Source organism: Carettochelys insculpta, chromosome 1 (assembly GCF_033958435.1).
Source record: "Carettochelys insculpta isolate YL-2023 chromosome 1, ASM3395843v1, whole genome shotgun sequence".
Classification (NCBI taxonomy): Eukaryota; Metazoa; Chordata; order Testudines; family Carettochelyidae; genus Carettochelys; species Carettochelys insculpta.
This window is the reverse complement of record NC_134137.1, coordinates 285266598-285284501: the sequence shown is the minus strand read 5'-3', so window position 1 is coordinate 285284501 and position 17904 is coordinate 285266598. Positions and strand designations below refer to the sequence as shown.

Genomic DNA, 17904 nt, shown 5'->3' with positions numbered 1-17904 from the left:
TCTGGGAGACTCATTCCTCCCAGCCTTCAGCAGCACTGCATTCCTTCTGCCACATTCCCTACATATAGAATCCCTGTGATTAGATAGAAGCTGTCTTTCTTGAAAACATGATCTTGACACCACCTGACTGTAGTGTCCAGGGTTGCCAAGCCTGCAGAAAACATCCAAATATTACTTTAATAAATGAATTTGTTTCATGTGAGACACTGACAAAACTTGACAGATGGTGTCACTTTTTAATCCTTCTTTTTCTTTGAAGTTTAAGCGTCATGTAGGGGAACAGGATGAAGACACTGACCTCTGGATTGGATACTGTGCCTTTCACCTGGGGGATTACAAAAGAGCATTGGAGGTGAGATGAAGAAATCCTGCTTCTTGCTGAAGGGAACCAGGATTTTGCCCTAACATGGTGGCAGCAGACACAAAAAATCTTTTATTGGTGCTGCGGGGGAAATGGGTTGGGCCATTTCTGTATAACTCCAGTAGCAGTAAAGCAAACTATACAAAATTGGATTAGGGAAATAGGAGTTTCCACGTTGAAACAGTGTGTTGGTCCAGTATCCTAGTTAATCTTTTCCCAAAAAGTCTAAATTGTCCTTTTTTAAAATGTCATGATGGTTGTTCTAATATTAATTTCCTTTTTGTGTGTACACCCTCAGAAAATAATATGTGGAAAGCTGTTATGAGCTCGGTGGCATATTGTTATGGGCTGTGTTCAAACCTTGTTGCAGTTGATGAGTGTGAATACTCTTAAAATAACTCTAAGGATAAATTTATCACAGCCACCCACCTGAAATAAAAGGCAACCTACTGAAGAGTTTTGGACAGTATGGGCATGGTATTTCTGTGTGTGTGCGTGCGTGCTAAATGTTTTTGTTGTGTAGAATGTGTGTGTGTATGTATGCCCCAGTGCACAGAACTAGAAAGACCCAGAGACAACCTGGAGAAATCCAAGCAGAAGTGTAAAACCACAGTGAGACCCCTGAGAAAAAAATTTGAAGAGGTTCTGGGATGCTGTCTGGGAAGAGGCGTGGGCCTGTAAATTGAAAAAAAAAACAAAACCCTCCTCTTTTTGTTTTTGGTTGATCCTGCATTCAGAAAAAGGGGACTTTGGGGAAATAATGTTTATTTACAAGGAATTTATACAGGAAGTATGAGATTTCACCTTCAGGATTTCCAACAAGAACCTCACTAGAGTCCTGAACTCCAAGTACCCATTCAGGTCAAAAAGGATCATACGATTGTGATGCGAAGTGCTAATGCTACATATTTAATTTCTTTAAGTTGTTTATTTCTTTGTCCCTGTAGCCTCATAAATGATTTTGTTGCTTTTCCATGAATTTTCCGGTGTCTGCATAATTTACAGAAATAAAACCTCCTTCTTACCCCAAAGAGATTTCAAGATTATTAGAAAGTAAGTTTGTTTAAACAATCTATAGATCATCATATTGCTTTCATCATGGTGCCTATTTTACCCCTTTTGGGTAAGAAGGTGCTCCTATGGCATACTGCTTTCTGATCTCCACTATTATCCCAATAACCCTTATGCCCCTCCCATTAGGAAATAGAATTTGTATTCTCAGGTTTGCCCACATATGGCTCCCTGGACATCTAGCAAAATTTAAGTCTATTTCTATTGGCTGTCTTGCTTTGTGCCAGTAGGAAATGCGCATTCACTGCCTATTAAAGTTTTTTGTAGTCTACCATTCTCGCACCTCCCTTTAAGCCCTGGGAAAAATACTAAAGAAGTGAAGTCATAGAAGCAAGAATCATAAGGGAAAAAACATTCCTCCATAGTTTTAGAGGTGCATACTGTGGACTATGATGATTTTTTCCCTTATAGAGTTAAGCGGCCATTTTTGCTAAAACATACATGGTTAAAATGATTTCTAGACTTGGGATGGAGCTACCTTCCCAACCATCTCTGAATATTTTTGTAAGATTCTTCACGCTATTTCATCTTATCCTTATTTTGGAACGATGAACAGCAAACAAAAATTAGGAGCAGGTGGAAATATCTCACTTGATTGATTCTCTTGAGTTGTTATTAAGATATGTGCAACTTGGGTTAATGCGACTGCTGCCCCTGACAGGACCGTTTTCTCAGTCTCGGGAGTGGCAGGGAGTTGGGAACCAGGTGGCAGGCTGGCTCCTCTCTGCTTGCAGAGCTGGGAAACTGACCAAGGCAGCTTCCCTGGTCAGTTTCCTGGCTCTGCAAGTGAAAGGGAGTCTGGAGCCAGGCTGCTGCCTGGTTCCTAGCTCCCTACTGTTTGGGGGATCAAGGAAACAGACCAGCTCCAGGGTTTACTGTAGTTTTATTTACTGGTGTGTCAGGTCCTCTTTTACTCTTGCATCCAAGACAGTGTTCAAATTAAAAACCATCCCAGCTTTCCCTGTAGTAATATAAGCCTTAAAAAAGTATTCAACACAAAAGGACTCCTCCCTGCACCTGAACTCTGTCCCCATCGCCCTCCAGTAATATCACTGAAGAATGCAGCCACTGACCACTTACGAAAATTCATGGAGTAGGCCCACTGCAAAATTTATTGACCACCCCTTACCTGTAGCTAAGCCAATTTATTTAAGGTGATGGAAAAAGCTGAGATCTACCAATTCCAAACACTGCCCTGCACTGGCAGGAACCAGGAAACTAATCAGACGTGAGCTGGTCAGTTTTCAAGTTCCTGCAAACAGTCAGGAGCTGGAAACTAAGCTCCTGCTTTGTTCCTGTCTCCCCGCTGCTTGCGGGACCCAGGAAACTGACCAGGTCCCGCAAGTGGTGGGGAGGTGGGAACAAGGCTGGTTAGTTTCTTGGCTCCTGCAAGCCCAGGAAAGCTGGGAACCAGGCAGCAGCCTGGTTCCTGTTACCCCCTGATTTGCATGAAAATTTGACTTACGTGGGGGTTACAGGAACACAACCCCCACATAACTTGAGGGTTTATCCAGTTTGTCTAAATTTGTTTCACCACCAGGTGGTACTATTGAATCTGTCTTCTTAAAAAGGGCCAGTATTTGTATTTATTTCATTTTCCCTTTGCTAAAAATGGCATTAGGAGCTGGTCTGTCTGCGTACACACATACACACTAACCAGCTTTTAACTTAAAATGGGAAGTGGCTTGGCATTTTTATGCACATGTAGAGAAGTCTGTTGTTTTACTGAGTATCTGTTCATCTCTATACACATAATTTCTGGATGTAACTAAAGAACATTTCAGTGATCCCAACTCAAGCCATTTACCCAGGATTGTCATTTCAGCCTTTGGCAGGAGTGTGGGGGTAGTGGGACTGACAGCCATGCCAGGCACCAGGGCAAGGTGGGAGGAGGAGTGTGGAGGTGAGGACAGAAGGGGCAGGGCTGAGAGCACTCAGCCTTTAGGCCCCCTTCCAAGCTGGGTGAGTAGCAGTGTGTTCATGTGTGTGGCTGGCCAGGGATTCTTCCTTCCCTAGTGTGTAGGTAGGTAGCTGGGCTTTCCTCTTCCCTTTGGCTCTATGGCTGGACTTCGCCCTTCCTTTTGGTGTGTATGCATGCATGGCTGTGCTCCCCACTTCCCTCTGGGGCTGCATGTGTATGAGTGGCTGGGCTCCCCACTTCCCTCTGCATGGATAGGTGGCTGAGCTCCCCCTTTCCCTCTGTGTATGTGGGGGGAAGAGGGCTGGGCTTCCCCCTTCCCTAGTATATGGGCAGCTGGACTATATAATATACTGAATATTCTACTTACCATTCTACGTTCAGGAACTTAATCTCCTATTATGAAACTGCTTTTGGTAATATTGATCTTTCATAATATTATTAGAAATCTCTAGCCGCATCTCAGTCCAATCTTGGGGGTCTATAAGTGGATGTAACATTATCCCACAGACCATCTTTCACAATCCTTCCCCATATGCTTTTGACTCAGATGCATTCTGTTTTGTTCATGCTGTCATAGCCAGTTTCTGTACAGTTTATCATTGAGATACACAACTGTTCCATCACTTATACCTTTATTATGTCTGTCAAGCAATTAAAAAATTAACCATGATAAAGTGCATGATTAATCACACTGCTAATAATAGCATACCATTTATTTCAATATTTTGGATGTTTTCTCCATTTTAAAATTTATTGATTTCTGTTAGAACATTGGACATGAAGAGTACAGTGGACACTTTATATTACAAATATTTGTGCAGTGGAAAACAAATGTTTTTCAATTCACCTCATACGGGTAATGTAATGCAATCTCTTTGTCATGAACTTTACAGATGTCGAATTATATAAAACAATAAAACTTTAGAGTCTGTTAGTCCTCTCAGTTCTACTTCTTGTTAATCCTCTCATTTCTTCTACTTTAGCTTCTTTCTCAAAGAAGCGTATTCACATTTGCAGGAGATAGCGCTGCCTGTTTCTCATTTACAATGAGAGTTGAAAGCAGGAACAGGTGCTTGCATGGCACTATTGTAGCCCATGTTGCAAGATATTTACATACCTGATGTGCTAAACTAGTCGTTCTTAACCTTACTGTGGCCCGCCCCCCGCTGGTTCTCAAAAATATGATCTCAGACCCCTTATCAAAAATCAAGTATGTTCTTGCATTCCTTATCAAAAAGGGAGATAAAGGGGACTGCTACACTTTTAAATGCATATTAAATATATGTAAAGTAGTTATTACCACAAATAATAGTACAGTAGGCATACAAAAATACGCAAGTACTACTCAGAGATGGTGCAGAGTTTTGCTGTGGAAATAAACTGTAACTGACATGCTAACACTTAGTAGCTCACTGAATTCTACCAAAGCTGCTGTGCTTCCACACCATCATCTGCACATGTCAAGAAATACCCGCTGATGTGGCGGTACACTGTATTTTGTAGCAAGATAATTTCACTCCATTAGCTTAAAAGCTTGAGCGTTTTGTTTGTATATTACATGAATCATTAAAAGAAGTATAATGCTAATAAATACATAGGTTTGATTAAACAAAGTAGTTGTACTTATGTGCCTCTGATTAATTTGTGTTTTTGATGATTTACCTTCTAAAAAAAATCTGGCAGGTTTTGTACCCTCAGAAAGGGCATCATGCAGCTGCAGGTGGTGTGTGTACCCCAGGTTAACAACCACTGCACTAAAGATTCATATGTCCCTTCATACCTCAACCACCGTTCCCGAAGACGTGTCCCTTCAGATGATAGTTCCACTCAATAATAATCCAGAGCAGTGCAAACTGACACATGTTCATTTTCATCAACTGAATCAGATGCCACCAGCAGAAAGTTGATTTGCTCTTTTGGTGGTTTGCATTCTGTAGTTTGTGTTAGAATGTTGCTCTTTTAAGACTTTGAAAGCATGCACCAAGCCTCATCCCTCTCAGATTTTGGAAGGCACATCCTATTCTTAAACTTGGCATTGTCTAAATCTTTGACTTTTCCATTGGTATCTTCTTTGCATTTTGTAAAATCTGCAGTGACAGTGTTTATTAAAATGAACCACATGTTCTGGGTCATAATTTGAGACTGCTGTAACATGAAATACATGGCAAAATGCAGATAAAATGGAGCAAGAGACATGTTATTTGCCCCCAAGTAATTCAGTCAAGATTTAATTAATGCATTATTTTTAACAAGGATCATCACCATGGAAGAATGTCCCCAGGTATGTTGGCTGAAATGTGATAGTGCATATGAATGTTTAGTATACCTGGCACATTAATACTTTCCAGTGCAGGACACAAGTGTCATGTGAATGCCCATTCTCACTTTAAAGTGATGTTGTAAATAAGAAGATGGCAACATTATCTGGTGCAAATGGGAACAAACTAGTTTGTCTGAGTGACTGGCTGAACAAGAATTAGAATTAAGTGGACTTGTATGGTCTAGAGTTTTACATTGCTTTGGTTTTGAGTACAGTTATAAAAAAAATCTACAGTTGTAAGTTGTACTTTCATGATAAAGAGATTGCATTACAGAAGTATGAGAGAAAGGGAAAATGCTATTTTTCTAATTTTTGCACTGCAAATATTTGTAATAAAATTAAAATGAGCACTTTACACTGTGTTGTCATTAAATATATTTGAAAATGTAGGAAAAAATCCAAATATTTAATACATTTCAATAAGTATTCTATTGTTTAACCTTGCAATTAAAACTGATTAATCATGATTCATTTTTAACAGTGATTATTTTTGAGATAATCATAGAGCTAACTGAAGTGTTCTGGTTTGCCTTTCCTAAAAAGCACACTCTTCAATACCTGTATGCAAATCATCTTTACTATTCCACCATGTTTCTGTTATCCTTACAGAATCCAGTTTGACTTCACCAATAGCTCCAATTTCTCTATTTTATTGCCCAGATCCCTTATATTCTTGTATAATCATGTCAGATTTTTCCTTAGATTATCTCCAAGTTACTATAACTAATCCAGCTAGTACTTTCATTAAGAGATTTCATTTAGTATTTGTACTTTTCTTCTTGCTGGTCATACTGTTACCTTCGGGTGTTCTTTTATGCCTTACTGCATTGTTATTCCATTGATTTTTCTTGTCCTATGTTGTGAAGCCAGACATGGAAGTTTAAAAAAAAAAACAAACAAAAAAAACCACACCTCTCAACTGTCTCCAACATCTCCCATTTAAGCCCTTCCTATCACTTGTGTTAGTCTTGATCTCCCATGGTTAACTCCCCAGCTGCTTAAGTGGAGTCTGTCAAGAAAAATCTTCTGTGAATGCTTCCCAGTGGTCAGTCATCCCAGAATCTTCCTCATATCACAAATCCTTGAGCCATCTGCTGACCATGGTTATCTTGTCACCCTTCTCTAAGGAAAAGTATTCTGCTGAAGATCACCTGGCTTCTTTAATTGATTTACACAGCCTAGCATAATCAATTCATTCAGACTCTGATCATGTAGCTATGTCTCTTCCTGGTCTGTCTTACGCTCTCTTATTTTTCCTTGGTTATCTGCCTTATGTCTTCCTCTCTTCTGCAGGGCGTGGCTTCCCTTTTCAGCTTTGTCACCCTAGCTTTGCTTGTTTCTTCTTTGTTCCCTTGTGCTGTAAACCTGTTACTCAACTCAATTTCACCACCATTAGCCAGTCGCTTTTCTTTGCCTTGTGTCTGCATTGTTCCATGGATGACCCTCCTCCTCTTGCATCTGATGAAGTGGCTCTTTACCCATGAAAGCTTGTGCTCCAAAATATCTTAGTCTATAAGGTACCACAGAACTTCTTGTTGTCCTCCTCTTCTATCAGTCTTCCCTCCAGGTCCCTTTTGTTTGTCAGATATATGCATTTCTTTAATTTTTTATGATTTCCTCTCTCCTTTCCTGCATTATGCCTTCAAATTCCTGTCCCAAAGGTGGTTCATACAATTCACTTACCTTTTTTGTATTTTGGAAAAAACTGGCTGATTTGGTAACATTGCGTCTAGTATCAGAAAGGGAAGTAATATTGTCTGCATCCGGGGTTCCCAAGCTGTGGTATGTGTTCTTCTTGTGGCATGCGAGATATCTCTGGAGGTACACAGGAGAAATTGCATAATAGTGGATTTTATTATTTAATTGATTTTCATAAAAAGTTACTCAGAAAAAGTTGTAAAACTGTGAGAATTTGCTGTGTAAAATATGGTTTAATTTACTTCAAAATATACTGGTGAGAACAAATACTCAGGAATGCTGACAAGTAGAGCCCTCACTTCCATCACTGTACAGTGCATGTTCAGTTTCCCAGCAATTATCTAGTCCAGTGTTTCTCAACTTTACACAGTAGCCCTTTTAAAAAAAATTTATAAGTACCCCCAGTACCTACAATTTTCAAGCACACAATTTTTTTTCTACCATTGCAACACCTTTGTTTAAACAACTTAATTGTAACAGGTTGGTTGGAATAAGTTGCCTGTAGGCAATAAACTTGCCCTTTACTTAGGATTGTGCAAAAACAATAGATAAAAATAGATGAACATAAAATAAGTCCATTTTTTATTCATAGAAAGGTTGAGAAACACTGAGTTAATGTAGACTCTGGAAGAGCTCTGCATACCCAGGGTTGAGAACCACTGATCTAGTCTAAGTGAGCTTAGAACTGAGAGGGTTTTTTTCAGTTGTGTATGTCACACTATAACTACATTTGTATGTAGCAGTGAAATATGGACAGATGGCTAAAGACAGGTAGTGTTAAAAAGAACACACTAAGTATTGGTGCTGAAAAGGAATGTGGTATACAGACAACCAGTAGACCTGAAACAGAGTACACAGTTAAGAAATGCTTTGAAACCTCTACTCTACATAATGGTTATCTTGCTGTCAAGTGTCTGGGCTTAGCACAGAAAAAAAAGTATCTCAGAAACTCTGTCTTTCAGGTATATGAGGCTTTGAGCAAGCAATCGGGTTGCAACCCTGACGTCTGGGTGAACCTAGCGTGCACATACTTCCTCTTGGGGATGTATACACAAGCTGAACAGGCAGGATTGAAAGGTGAGATGTGGTTCTTGAATTAACTGTGGTGGAAGTTTTGGTGACTTAAAAATCCTTACTATGTATTCTACAGAAGGTATTTTATGCTTTTGGAATACGAGATCTGAAAAAGAATGCCAAAAACTAATTTATCTTACATTTTGGCAGTGGATGAGAGTAGATAACCTTTGTGATCCCTTCTAGCCCAGTGATTCTATTCTAAACTTGTGTTCAAAGCTATTTTTATTTAACAAGAAGGTTGTAATATCCCATGCTCTGTAAGAAAGCCTTGGGCAGGTGATATCTGGAATCAAGATCATCTGTAAAGAATAAATTGATCCTGATGACTTGGATAATGGAATGGAGAGAATGCGTATAAAATTTTCGGGTAACGCCAAACTAGGAGTTACAGGCACTTCAGTGACTATTAGAATGCAAAATGGCCATGATATGTTGGAGAGCTGGTCTGAAATCAACAAGATGAAAGTTCAGTAAAGAGCACTAAGTACAGTACTTAACAAGGAAACATCAAATGCATAAATACAAAATTGGGAATAGCTGGTTGTGTAGTAGTAATGCACAAAAGAACCTAGAAAGTATGTTGGATCACAAATTGAAGATGAGTCAAAAATAGGATAGTTTCAAAAATGGCAGCTATTCTGAGAAGTATTAACAGGAGTATTGTATATAGGCACAGGAAGTAATGGTCCTTTTATACTTGGCATTGGTGAAACTTCATCTTGAGTGTTGTTTCCAGATTTTGGGTGTGATGCTGTAAGAAAGATAGACAGACTGGAGAGAGTCCAGAAAAGAGCAACAAAACTGATAAGAGATTTAGAAATCCTGACTCCTGGGGAAACTTCCCCACCCTAGTTTGATCCTATCTGCGCTGATTTTCCTTCCTATTTCTTTATCTCCAAATACTACTGTTTTTGTTTTATCAGTGTTCATAACGAATCCGTACTGCTTCCCTTCCTCGTTTAGCATCTGCACCATTCTTCCTAGCTTCTCTTCATCTTCTTCAGTAATAACTATGTCATCCATGAACTTCAAGTTAATTGTCATTCCATACAGATGTCCTTTCTGCCTCTTCCTTGATCTTGTCCATCACTCTTTCTAGGTGTGTGATGAAGATACTTGGTGATATCGGATCTCCTTTTCTTGTACATCTACTCGTTCTAAACCAACTTCTCCTCTCTCCGCATGTTCTCACCTCTGCCTCTGCATTATCATTGATATTGTTCAGCAACCGTATCAATCTGCTATCCATGCTGTATGACTCCAACACTTCCCATGTCACTTTCTGATCTGTACAGTCAAAACTTCTGAGGAGAAAAAAGAGACTAAGCAATTGTAGAGGTTCTTTTGTCTAGCTTTCCTTCACTATTAATCTTAGTGCCAATATCTGCTCTATGGTACTTCTGTCTTTCCTAAATCCTTCGTGCTCATCTGCTAGATGTTCTTTTCTCTTCGATCTCAGTCTCTCCATCAGTATCAGCAGCAGCACCTTGCATAGATGACTCGTTAGGGCAATTGTTCTGTAGTTCTTGCACTCCAGTGCACTTCCTTTCGTGTGTATTGTCACTAGCATGGATCTTGTCCATTCCTTCGGTGGCTTTCCTTCTTTCCAAGCTATATTACGTAGTCAGTGTATTTCCTGAATCTTGCTTTCTCTGTTGTACTTGATTATCTCCCCCATGATCTTATTTCCAGGGCTTTTATTGTTCTTTAGTCATTTCACTGGTCTTTCTTCTTCCTTCTTCAAAATATTGGTCTTGCTTTCGATGCTCAGTGGAGGTGTCTTACAGATTTTTCTGTCAGTCCCTCTGAGACATTCAGGTCTGACTGTGCTTTGTACAGATCGGTCCAATATTCCATCCATCACTGCACAACCTTCTGCTTATTCATGAACACCTTGTCGTTCTAGTCTTTGATGGCCATCTGCTTCGGCTGCCACTGCCTATTAATATTGATGATCATCTTATACTCCTTCCTAGTCTTACACTCATCGTAATTCCTCTCTATAGCTTCACACTGCTCCTCTAATCATCTCACCTTATCCTTTCTGGCCACTTTCCTTACCTCTTTGCATTTCTCTATGTATTTCTGTTCCTCCCTCTCAGAAACATCCCTTCTGATCTTCAATGCTCTCTTCTTTTGGACCAACTTCAGTGTTTCCTGTGTAATCCACTTCTTATTGATCTTCTCTTCTTCCAAAACAGTCTGCTCAATTGCCTGTTCTATCACAGTGGCTATCCCTTTGACTCTCTTATCTACGTCTTTCTCTGTTCCCTCATTCCCAATCTTCTCTTGAAGTGCTACTCTGTTCTCATTCCCTATTTCTTCCTTTCCTAGCCTTGTCACGTTTCTTCTTTTCTTATACTGTGTCTTACACTTTCTCTTGTGTTTCATCTTGATGTATGCAATCGCTAGACTGTTGTCTGAGTCTGTATCTGCTCCTTGGAAAGTTTGGCACTGCTGTATTGATGTTACCCATCTTCTTATCAAGACCATGTCTATCATGTTCTTGGACTTCTCATCATTCGATCGCCGTGTCCACTTCCTACAGTCCTTTTGTTGGAATCTCATGTTGCGTATCATCATCTTGTGCTCCATAGCAAACTCTAGTAGTTTTTCGCCTTGTTCATTTCTTTCTCCATATCCAAACCTTCCCATGACTCTCGCCCAACTTTCGTTATCTGGAACAATCTCCTCCAATGATCAACACATCTCTCTGGTATTTCCTCCAGCATCTTTGCCAAGTCTTTATAGACTAGCTCGATCTCTTCCTCTGTACTGTCCAATGTGGGTGCATGCACCTGAATGGCTGAGTTGTTAAACAGTTTTGCTTCAAATCTCTCTACCATCATTCTTGCACTCAGTTTGTATCCTAACAATGCTCCTCTACCTCTTTTGCTAAGAAGGAATCTTAGTCCTGCCTCATGCTTCATTTCATTCCCTGACCAAGTGACTTTCCAACTGCACATCTCTTCTGATGCCATCCAATGCATCTCCACCAGTCCAAGTATATCGCATTGGTATCTCTCCCTCTCCTTTTGAAGCCGCTCTGACTTTCCAGTCGCCCCAGCGTTCAGACTTTCCACATTTCAAACGATAGTATGTGTGTTAGTTGTAATTTTCTTTTGATAGCCAAATTATCAACCCAACCCTGATCACTCAATTGGTGTGTGGTAACTTACGAGCTGGCATGTTTTATCAGTTAGTCATACTGGTATCAGATTTCATTCATATTGTTCATGATCAGCACATTGACACTCATCTGACTAACTCTCCTCCTTCATCCAGGCTTGTAACTGGTGTGGAACCTCCAGAGGCTTCATAGTGGAGTTACTAGCATCAGAGGCTATAAGGATAATAATTTTTCTCCCTCCTCCTTTGTAACACCCTTTCAGGTACCTGAGAGCTGCTGTCAAGTCCCGTCTCAGCCTTCTCTTTTCCAAACTAAACAAATGCAATTATTTTAATCTTCCCTCATAGGTCATATTTTCTAGATCTCTAATAATTTTAGTTGCTCTTTTCTGGACCTTCTTCATTTCTCCACATCTTTCCTAAAATGTGGTGCTCAGAACTTGATACAGTACTCCCACTAAGGCCTAATCAGCATGGAGTAGAGTGGAAGAATTAGTTCTCATGTCTTGCTCACTACATTCCTGTTAATGCATCCCAGAATCATGTTTGTTTTTCTTGCAACAGTGTCACAATGTTTACTCATATTTAGCTTGTGGTCTACTATGACCCGAAATCCCTTTCTGCAGTACTCCATCCTAGGTAATCCCATCCCATTTTGTACGTGCCAAACTGATTGTTCCTTCTTAAGTAGAGTACTTTGCACTTGTCCTTACTGAACTTCATCCCCTTTGCCTCAGACCATTTCTCAGCTTGTCCAGATCATTTTGAATTCTGGCCCTATCCTCCAAAGCCCTAGCAACTCTTCCCAGCTTTGTATCATCTGAAAACTTGATAAATATTCTCTGCAAAAATCTAAATCATTGATGAAGCTATTAAACATAACTGGCCCCAAAACTGAGCCCTGTGGCACCCCACTTTTTATTCCCTTCCAGCCTGACTGTGAACCATTAACTCCTCCCTGGCCATGTCTACACTAGCCAAAAACTTCGAAATGGCCATGCAGATGGCCATTTCGAAGTTTACTAATGAAGCGCTGAAATACATGTTCAGCACCTCATTAGCATGCGGGCATTATACATTTATGTTTCAAATCTGGAATTTAAATACAGGCACAGCCTTCACCTGTAAAGGTATAAAGGATGTGGACTGCTCTGGTGCAGCTAGAGTGCTCCTCCCTGCAGCATATCCATGGCCATTGTGAGTGGAGGCTGCTCCAGATGGGCTGGTGGCACATGCAGGCTGGGCTGCTGCAAATGGGGGTTGCTCTGGCCATGTTGAGGTGCTGTTCACCCACAACGGTGCTGCAGGCAGGGATGCCCCCAGACAGACCAGAGCAGTGCCGATCCCCAGCGTGCTGTGAGCAGGGGTACCCCAGCTGCCCTCTCATTTAGTCAGTTAACTGATTAAACTTAATGTTTAACTGGTTGACCAATGACATGGGATTTACATCCTTAGTGTGAGTGGGAGGTAGGGTGCTGGAGTAGGCTGGGAGTGGAGGTCTGGCTAGGAGGGAGGTGCAGGAGCAGGCTGAGGGTGTGGTGTCTGGAAGAGTGGGAGAATGCAGGAGTGAGCTGGGGGTGGGGGTCAGTCATGGGTGGGGTGACTTGCCAGGGAAGAGGGTGCAGGAGTGGATTTAGAGTGGGAGAGGTGGGCAGGAGAGGGTTGCAGGAACTGATTGGGGCTGGGAAAGCTGGGTGGGAGGTTAGTGGACACAGGAGAACAATAGGGATGTGGAGGCTATATATGTGGGGAGTAGGGTGCTGCTTACCTGGATCTGCCCTCTCTACCACTCCCAAGTGCTGTCCTCCACTGTGCCTTGTGACAAAGTCCTGAGCAATCCCTCGTGAGTCCTGTGCTTTGGGGCAGTTAAGGTAATGCCTCAGAGGCTCACTGTGCCCCTTTTTGCTCTGCCTCCAGGGCAGGGCAGGAACAGCCTACTGAGCCATACTCATCATAGGCACAGTCATAAATGGGAGAAATCCCCACATGGATGTTGAGGCTCTCCTGCTCCTTCAGAGCTGTCCTGGAGAGTGCAGGGGGTGGTCTGGGGTAACCTGGTACCCTCCCACTCTATCCAGGTTTCAGTCCAGGGACCCTGGGCAGCTGCTGCTGGAGGGGCTGTCTCCCTCAGCTGAAAGGGTAACAGCTTTCTTCCTGGGCCACCTCCCCAGACTTTTTCCCTGGTACCTTTTTCCTGTAGCTGTAGCAAGCCTTCTCTCATGCAAAGCTCTCCTTCACAGACCTTTTCTCCTTCCTGGTCCACCCACTTTCTCCTTCCCCCTCCTTACCTGAGGGGGAAGCCTTTTTCAAGTGCTCCACAGGCCTTGATTGGCTGCAGGTACTTCATTAGCCCCAGGTATTAGTTTGACATGGTGCTGCAGGCTGACCCTTGCTGGATCTTAGTCCCTGGGGAACATAAAAGCACAGATCCAACTGCCCATGTATGTGCTCTCTACTAGGCTACTATAACCTGCTGTGAGCTGTGGTCTGTCACAGCCTATTGGCCAAAATCTGCACAATGGTAGCAGTTAGGACACTGTACTACGAGCAGTTTACAGCACTGCATTCCACCAGTCAGTGGGAGGGTTAACGGCAGTGTGCAGCTCCATGCTTCTTTTCCCCCGCACGCCAGATGCAAGGATCTGGGCTCCCCATCTCTGTGTATAAATTGTTTTTGAATGAAAAGGTGTTGATGTAGCTTTTAAAAGGCTTCTTCATTGCCAGTGTCATTGTGCTTGTTGATTTTTTTTTTTAAATATTGTCACCGCATCATGATTGAATGCTTTGTGCATGTGGCTGTGCTCTAGCCAGTTAGAAGGCTGGCTTGTGCAAGTGTCAATGGGGTGATGAAAGCAGCGAGTAACTAAGTGCTTCTGGGCATAGTAGTGGAGTGAAAAGTACAATATTTCCTTAAAAACTGACTTGAGTAAAAGTTGCAGTATCACAAAAATAAATTAGTTGAGTACAGTACAAATACTGGAAAACTGCTTGAGTATTGTAACAAAGGCTGATTCTACACTATGATGTAAATTCAAATTTATTTATCTCAGTTTTCTAATTCTGGAATTTATAAGTTCAGGTTTGACCATCCTCAGTTCCCACGTGCTCCTCACAAAGTCAAGACATTGCTGCCACACACAACTTGGCTAACATTGACTGTTGCGGTACTGCATTGTGGGAAGCTATCCCACAGTTCCCTCATCCCTGTAGCACTCTGGGTATGCTCACTGGTCTTGACGTCAACTTCACACATTGCATTTTCCTCATTCCCCTCCTGATCCCTGGAAATATGATGATCCCTGGAAATAATGCAGAGACCCTCAAAGTTAGAAGAAAGAGGATAAAAAAATCTAGGAAAAAAAAATTTTGGTTTCCCCCCACATTACATTGCCAACACGGGTGCAGCGACTGTATTCTCAGCTGGCCATCCACTTGTCCCACTTCCCATCATTGCATGTGATCCCTGAAAATAATGCAGCAGCCCGGACAGTTTTTTAAAGTGAGAAGAAAGAGGATAGGAAAGTGTAGGAAAAAAGAATTTTTGGTTTCCCATCCCATTCTATTGCCCACCCAGGTGCAACAGCTGTGTTCTCAAATGGCCATCCGCTGAGTGTCTCACCTCTCATCGTTGCATGTACGTAATTCCTGAGAGTAATACAGGGGCATGGACTGTATTTGAAAGTGAGAAGAAAGATGTTAGAACAAAGTAGGAAAAAAGAATTTTTGGTTTCTCAGCACATTATACAGATATTGCCAACACTGGTGCAATGACTGTCTCAACTGGCCATCAGCTGAGCGTCCTACCTCCCATCATTGCATGCGTGTGATCCCTGAAAGTAATACAGGGGCCAGGACTATATTTGAAAGTGAGAAGAAGAGGACAGAAAAGTGTAGGAAGAAATAATGTTTGGTTTCCCCATTCATTTTGTTGGTATTGGAAAGGCTTTCTGGTGCTCTGTAACGCTTCAATGCAATGACTGTGTTCTCAGCTGTCCCTCCACTGAGTATGCCACCTCCCTCGAAAATAATACAGGTGCCTGGACTGTTTTTAAAGTGAGAAGAAAGAGGATACAAAAGTGTGTGAAAAAAGAAGCAAGAGCTGAGCGCCCAGTTGGCATGGTCCCTTTATGGGGAATCAGCTCCCTCAGCTCATGGGACTTCCCCCCGGCAGCAGCAAGCCCCCTTATGGGCTTTTCCATGGCAGCAGAAAAGGTCCCCATGTTTCTTAACCACCAGAGGAGACTTTTCCCCAATGGCAGCAAGCCCGGGTATGGGCAAAGTTGGGCTGGGGCCTGCAGTGAGTGGTGGGGGCCAGTTGAAGTGGTCCTTTCCCACCATGACATTAAAGCCCTCAGTATCTTAGCCACCAAGGGAGACTTCCACACGGCAACAGCAAAGCCCCCAGGATCTTAACCGCCAGGGGAGACTTCCCCACAATGGCAGCAAAACCCCGAATATCTTAGCCGCCTGGGGAGACTTCCTGGTGGCAGCAGCAAAGCCCAGAGTATCTTTCCCCATGCTTGGAGCCCTAAACGCGTGACTGGCAGCATGGTCAGCACCGAATGGCAGGCTCATCCTTTTATTGGGTTGGTTTGGGGGCCACCCAAGTGATGTGGCTGAGCAGAGGAAAGACTCAGAATGTGCGGCTCCTGTGGGGGAGAGTGGGGAGGTTTGCACACAAATGTAAACAGCTGAAGTTTCTCAGCATATTATGCAAGCATGACCCCCAGCACAGCCTTGTAGACACACGGTATGGCGGGGCATGGGCTGGCACCAGGCAGCACAGAAAAAAATAACATGTAGGGGCAGAGCCGTGAACTCTCTGCAGGGGTTATTTGAATGGGCAAATGTGTTCATAGCGCTAATAGCAAAGAAAGAAAGATATTTCTCAGACTCTCATACTAACATAAGTCCACAGCTAAAGGCTTTTCTCCTGCTTGGAAATTCAGAGTTTTCCTGTTACTGGAGAGCAGCAGCTAGAGTGCAGCACTGAGAGGGGCATTAAAGGTTATGTATGGGACACCTCTGGAGGCTAATAAAGTCACTTTTAAGACGTGGCACTTCCACACTTGCCTTTAATCGAACTTCTGAATTCAAGCTTGATGCTATACCTGCGAGGCAACCACGATTTTGTAATCTTGAGAGTGGTGCTCTCTAAATTGAGCTAATAGTCTTTATAACGAAGACAGTCAAGTGGCAAAATCGAGTGAACTGTATTAAAGTTGAATTTATCTTGTAATGTAGATGCAGCCAAAGTGTTTCTGCTTAGTTACTTTCCACCTCTGGTAGAGGGACACTGTACTTTTAGTCTGTGGTAGGTTTTAAGTGTTTCCCCATTTTAGATCTGCCATTTGGTTTAATTATGACATTTTATGGTAGAGACAAATCAGAAAGGAGAGAGTCTATGCCTAGAATTATATGAATCATTAATATTAGGGGATGTGTTGTAGGAACCAGAATAATAAAATCGCATTTCCAAAGGTTTTTACAAATAAGTTCATATTCTCAAGGTAATTCTCCATAACTTTTTTTTCTTACATGTTAAACTGTATTTTGACACTTCAGAATTATCAGCTCTCCACTCACGTGTTCAATATTAGAGCGGCAACCCATTGTCTTTGTGTCTCTAAGTACATTCTTAAGTGTTTTTGTGATCCAGCAATATTTGATGTATTAGCCAGCTTTGCCAGTGGAGTAAAGTAGCCTTAACAAAAACACCTTTAAAAGGACTTAAGAAAAAGTATTCAGTGATGTTCTTAATGTTATGGTGAAACTGCCAGTCACAAATGTTTGTAATTTTCATGTTAAGCCTATTTTTAGACTTGCTTTATAAGCTCAGTGGGAGCTCCAAAACAGAAGTAGGTGATGTTTTTTTCTTCAGCTATTTCTAAATTACCCAGATTGGAGCCTAAGAAAATTATGTTTTAGTTATGCTCAAATGACTGGAAAACCTGTTAAATTTATAACTTAGAAAGCAAAAACATTTTGGGCAGAGACTGACTAGTGGAAAATTTCAACCCCGCTGAATATTCTGGAAAAAAAATCTTAACAATTGAAAGAGAGATGGTCATTGTGGTGCTCACAGTAGATATGCCTGTGCTTTATTTGTTCAAGATCTGATTTTTTTTAATGGCATTGTTCATTGGGACAGTGCATGTACCCTGTATCAGAGCATAAAGTTCATTGGGACAGTGCATGTACCCTGTATCAGAGCATAAAGGGCAGAGTGGCCATAACCCTCCTTCAGTTCTTTCTTGTTGCTATAGCAGCAAGGTGGAACCCAATGAGTCTCTGACCCCTTAGTCCTACTGAAGCTATCCATTTTCA

General features: G+C 41.8%; 1 protein-coding gene across 4 annotated transcripts in view; it reads left to right on the top strand.

Annotated features, from left to right (window-relative positions):
- Positions 1 to 17904, top strand: part of IFT56 (intraflagellar transport 56) — a 106560-nt gene that overhangs the window by 2782 nt on the left and 85874 nt on the right. For 3 of the 4 annotated variants that reach the window (XR_012647716.1, XM_075010604.1, XM_075010595.1), the window contains exons 3-4: positions 260 to 352; positions 8334 to 8448. Coding sequence is in view for 2 of the 4 variants with exons in the window: in XM_075010604.1 (XP_074866705.1) it covers positions 260 to 352; positions 8334 to 8448 (208 nt within the window). In the remaining 2 variants the exon portion in view is untranslated. Of the gene's footprint in view, positions 1 to 259; positions 353 to 8333; positions 8449 to 17904 lie in introns of those variants that run through there. The other variant, XM_075010613.1, reaches the window with a different exon arrangement.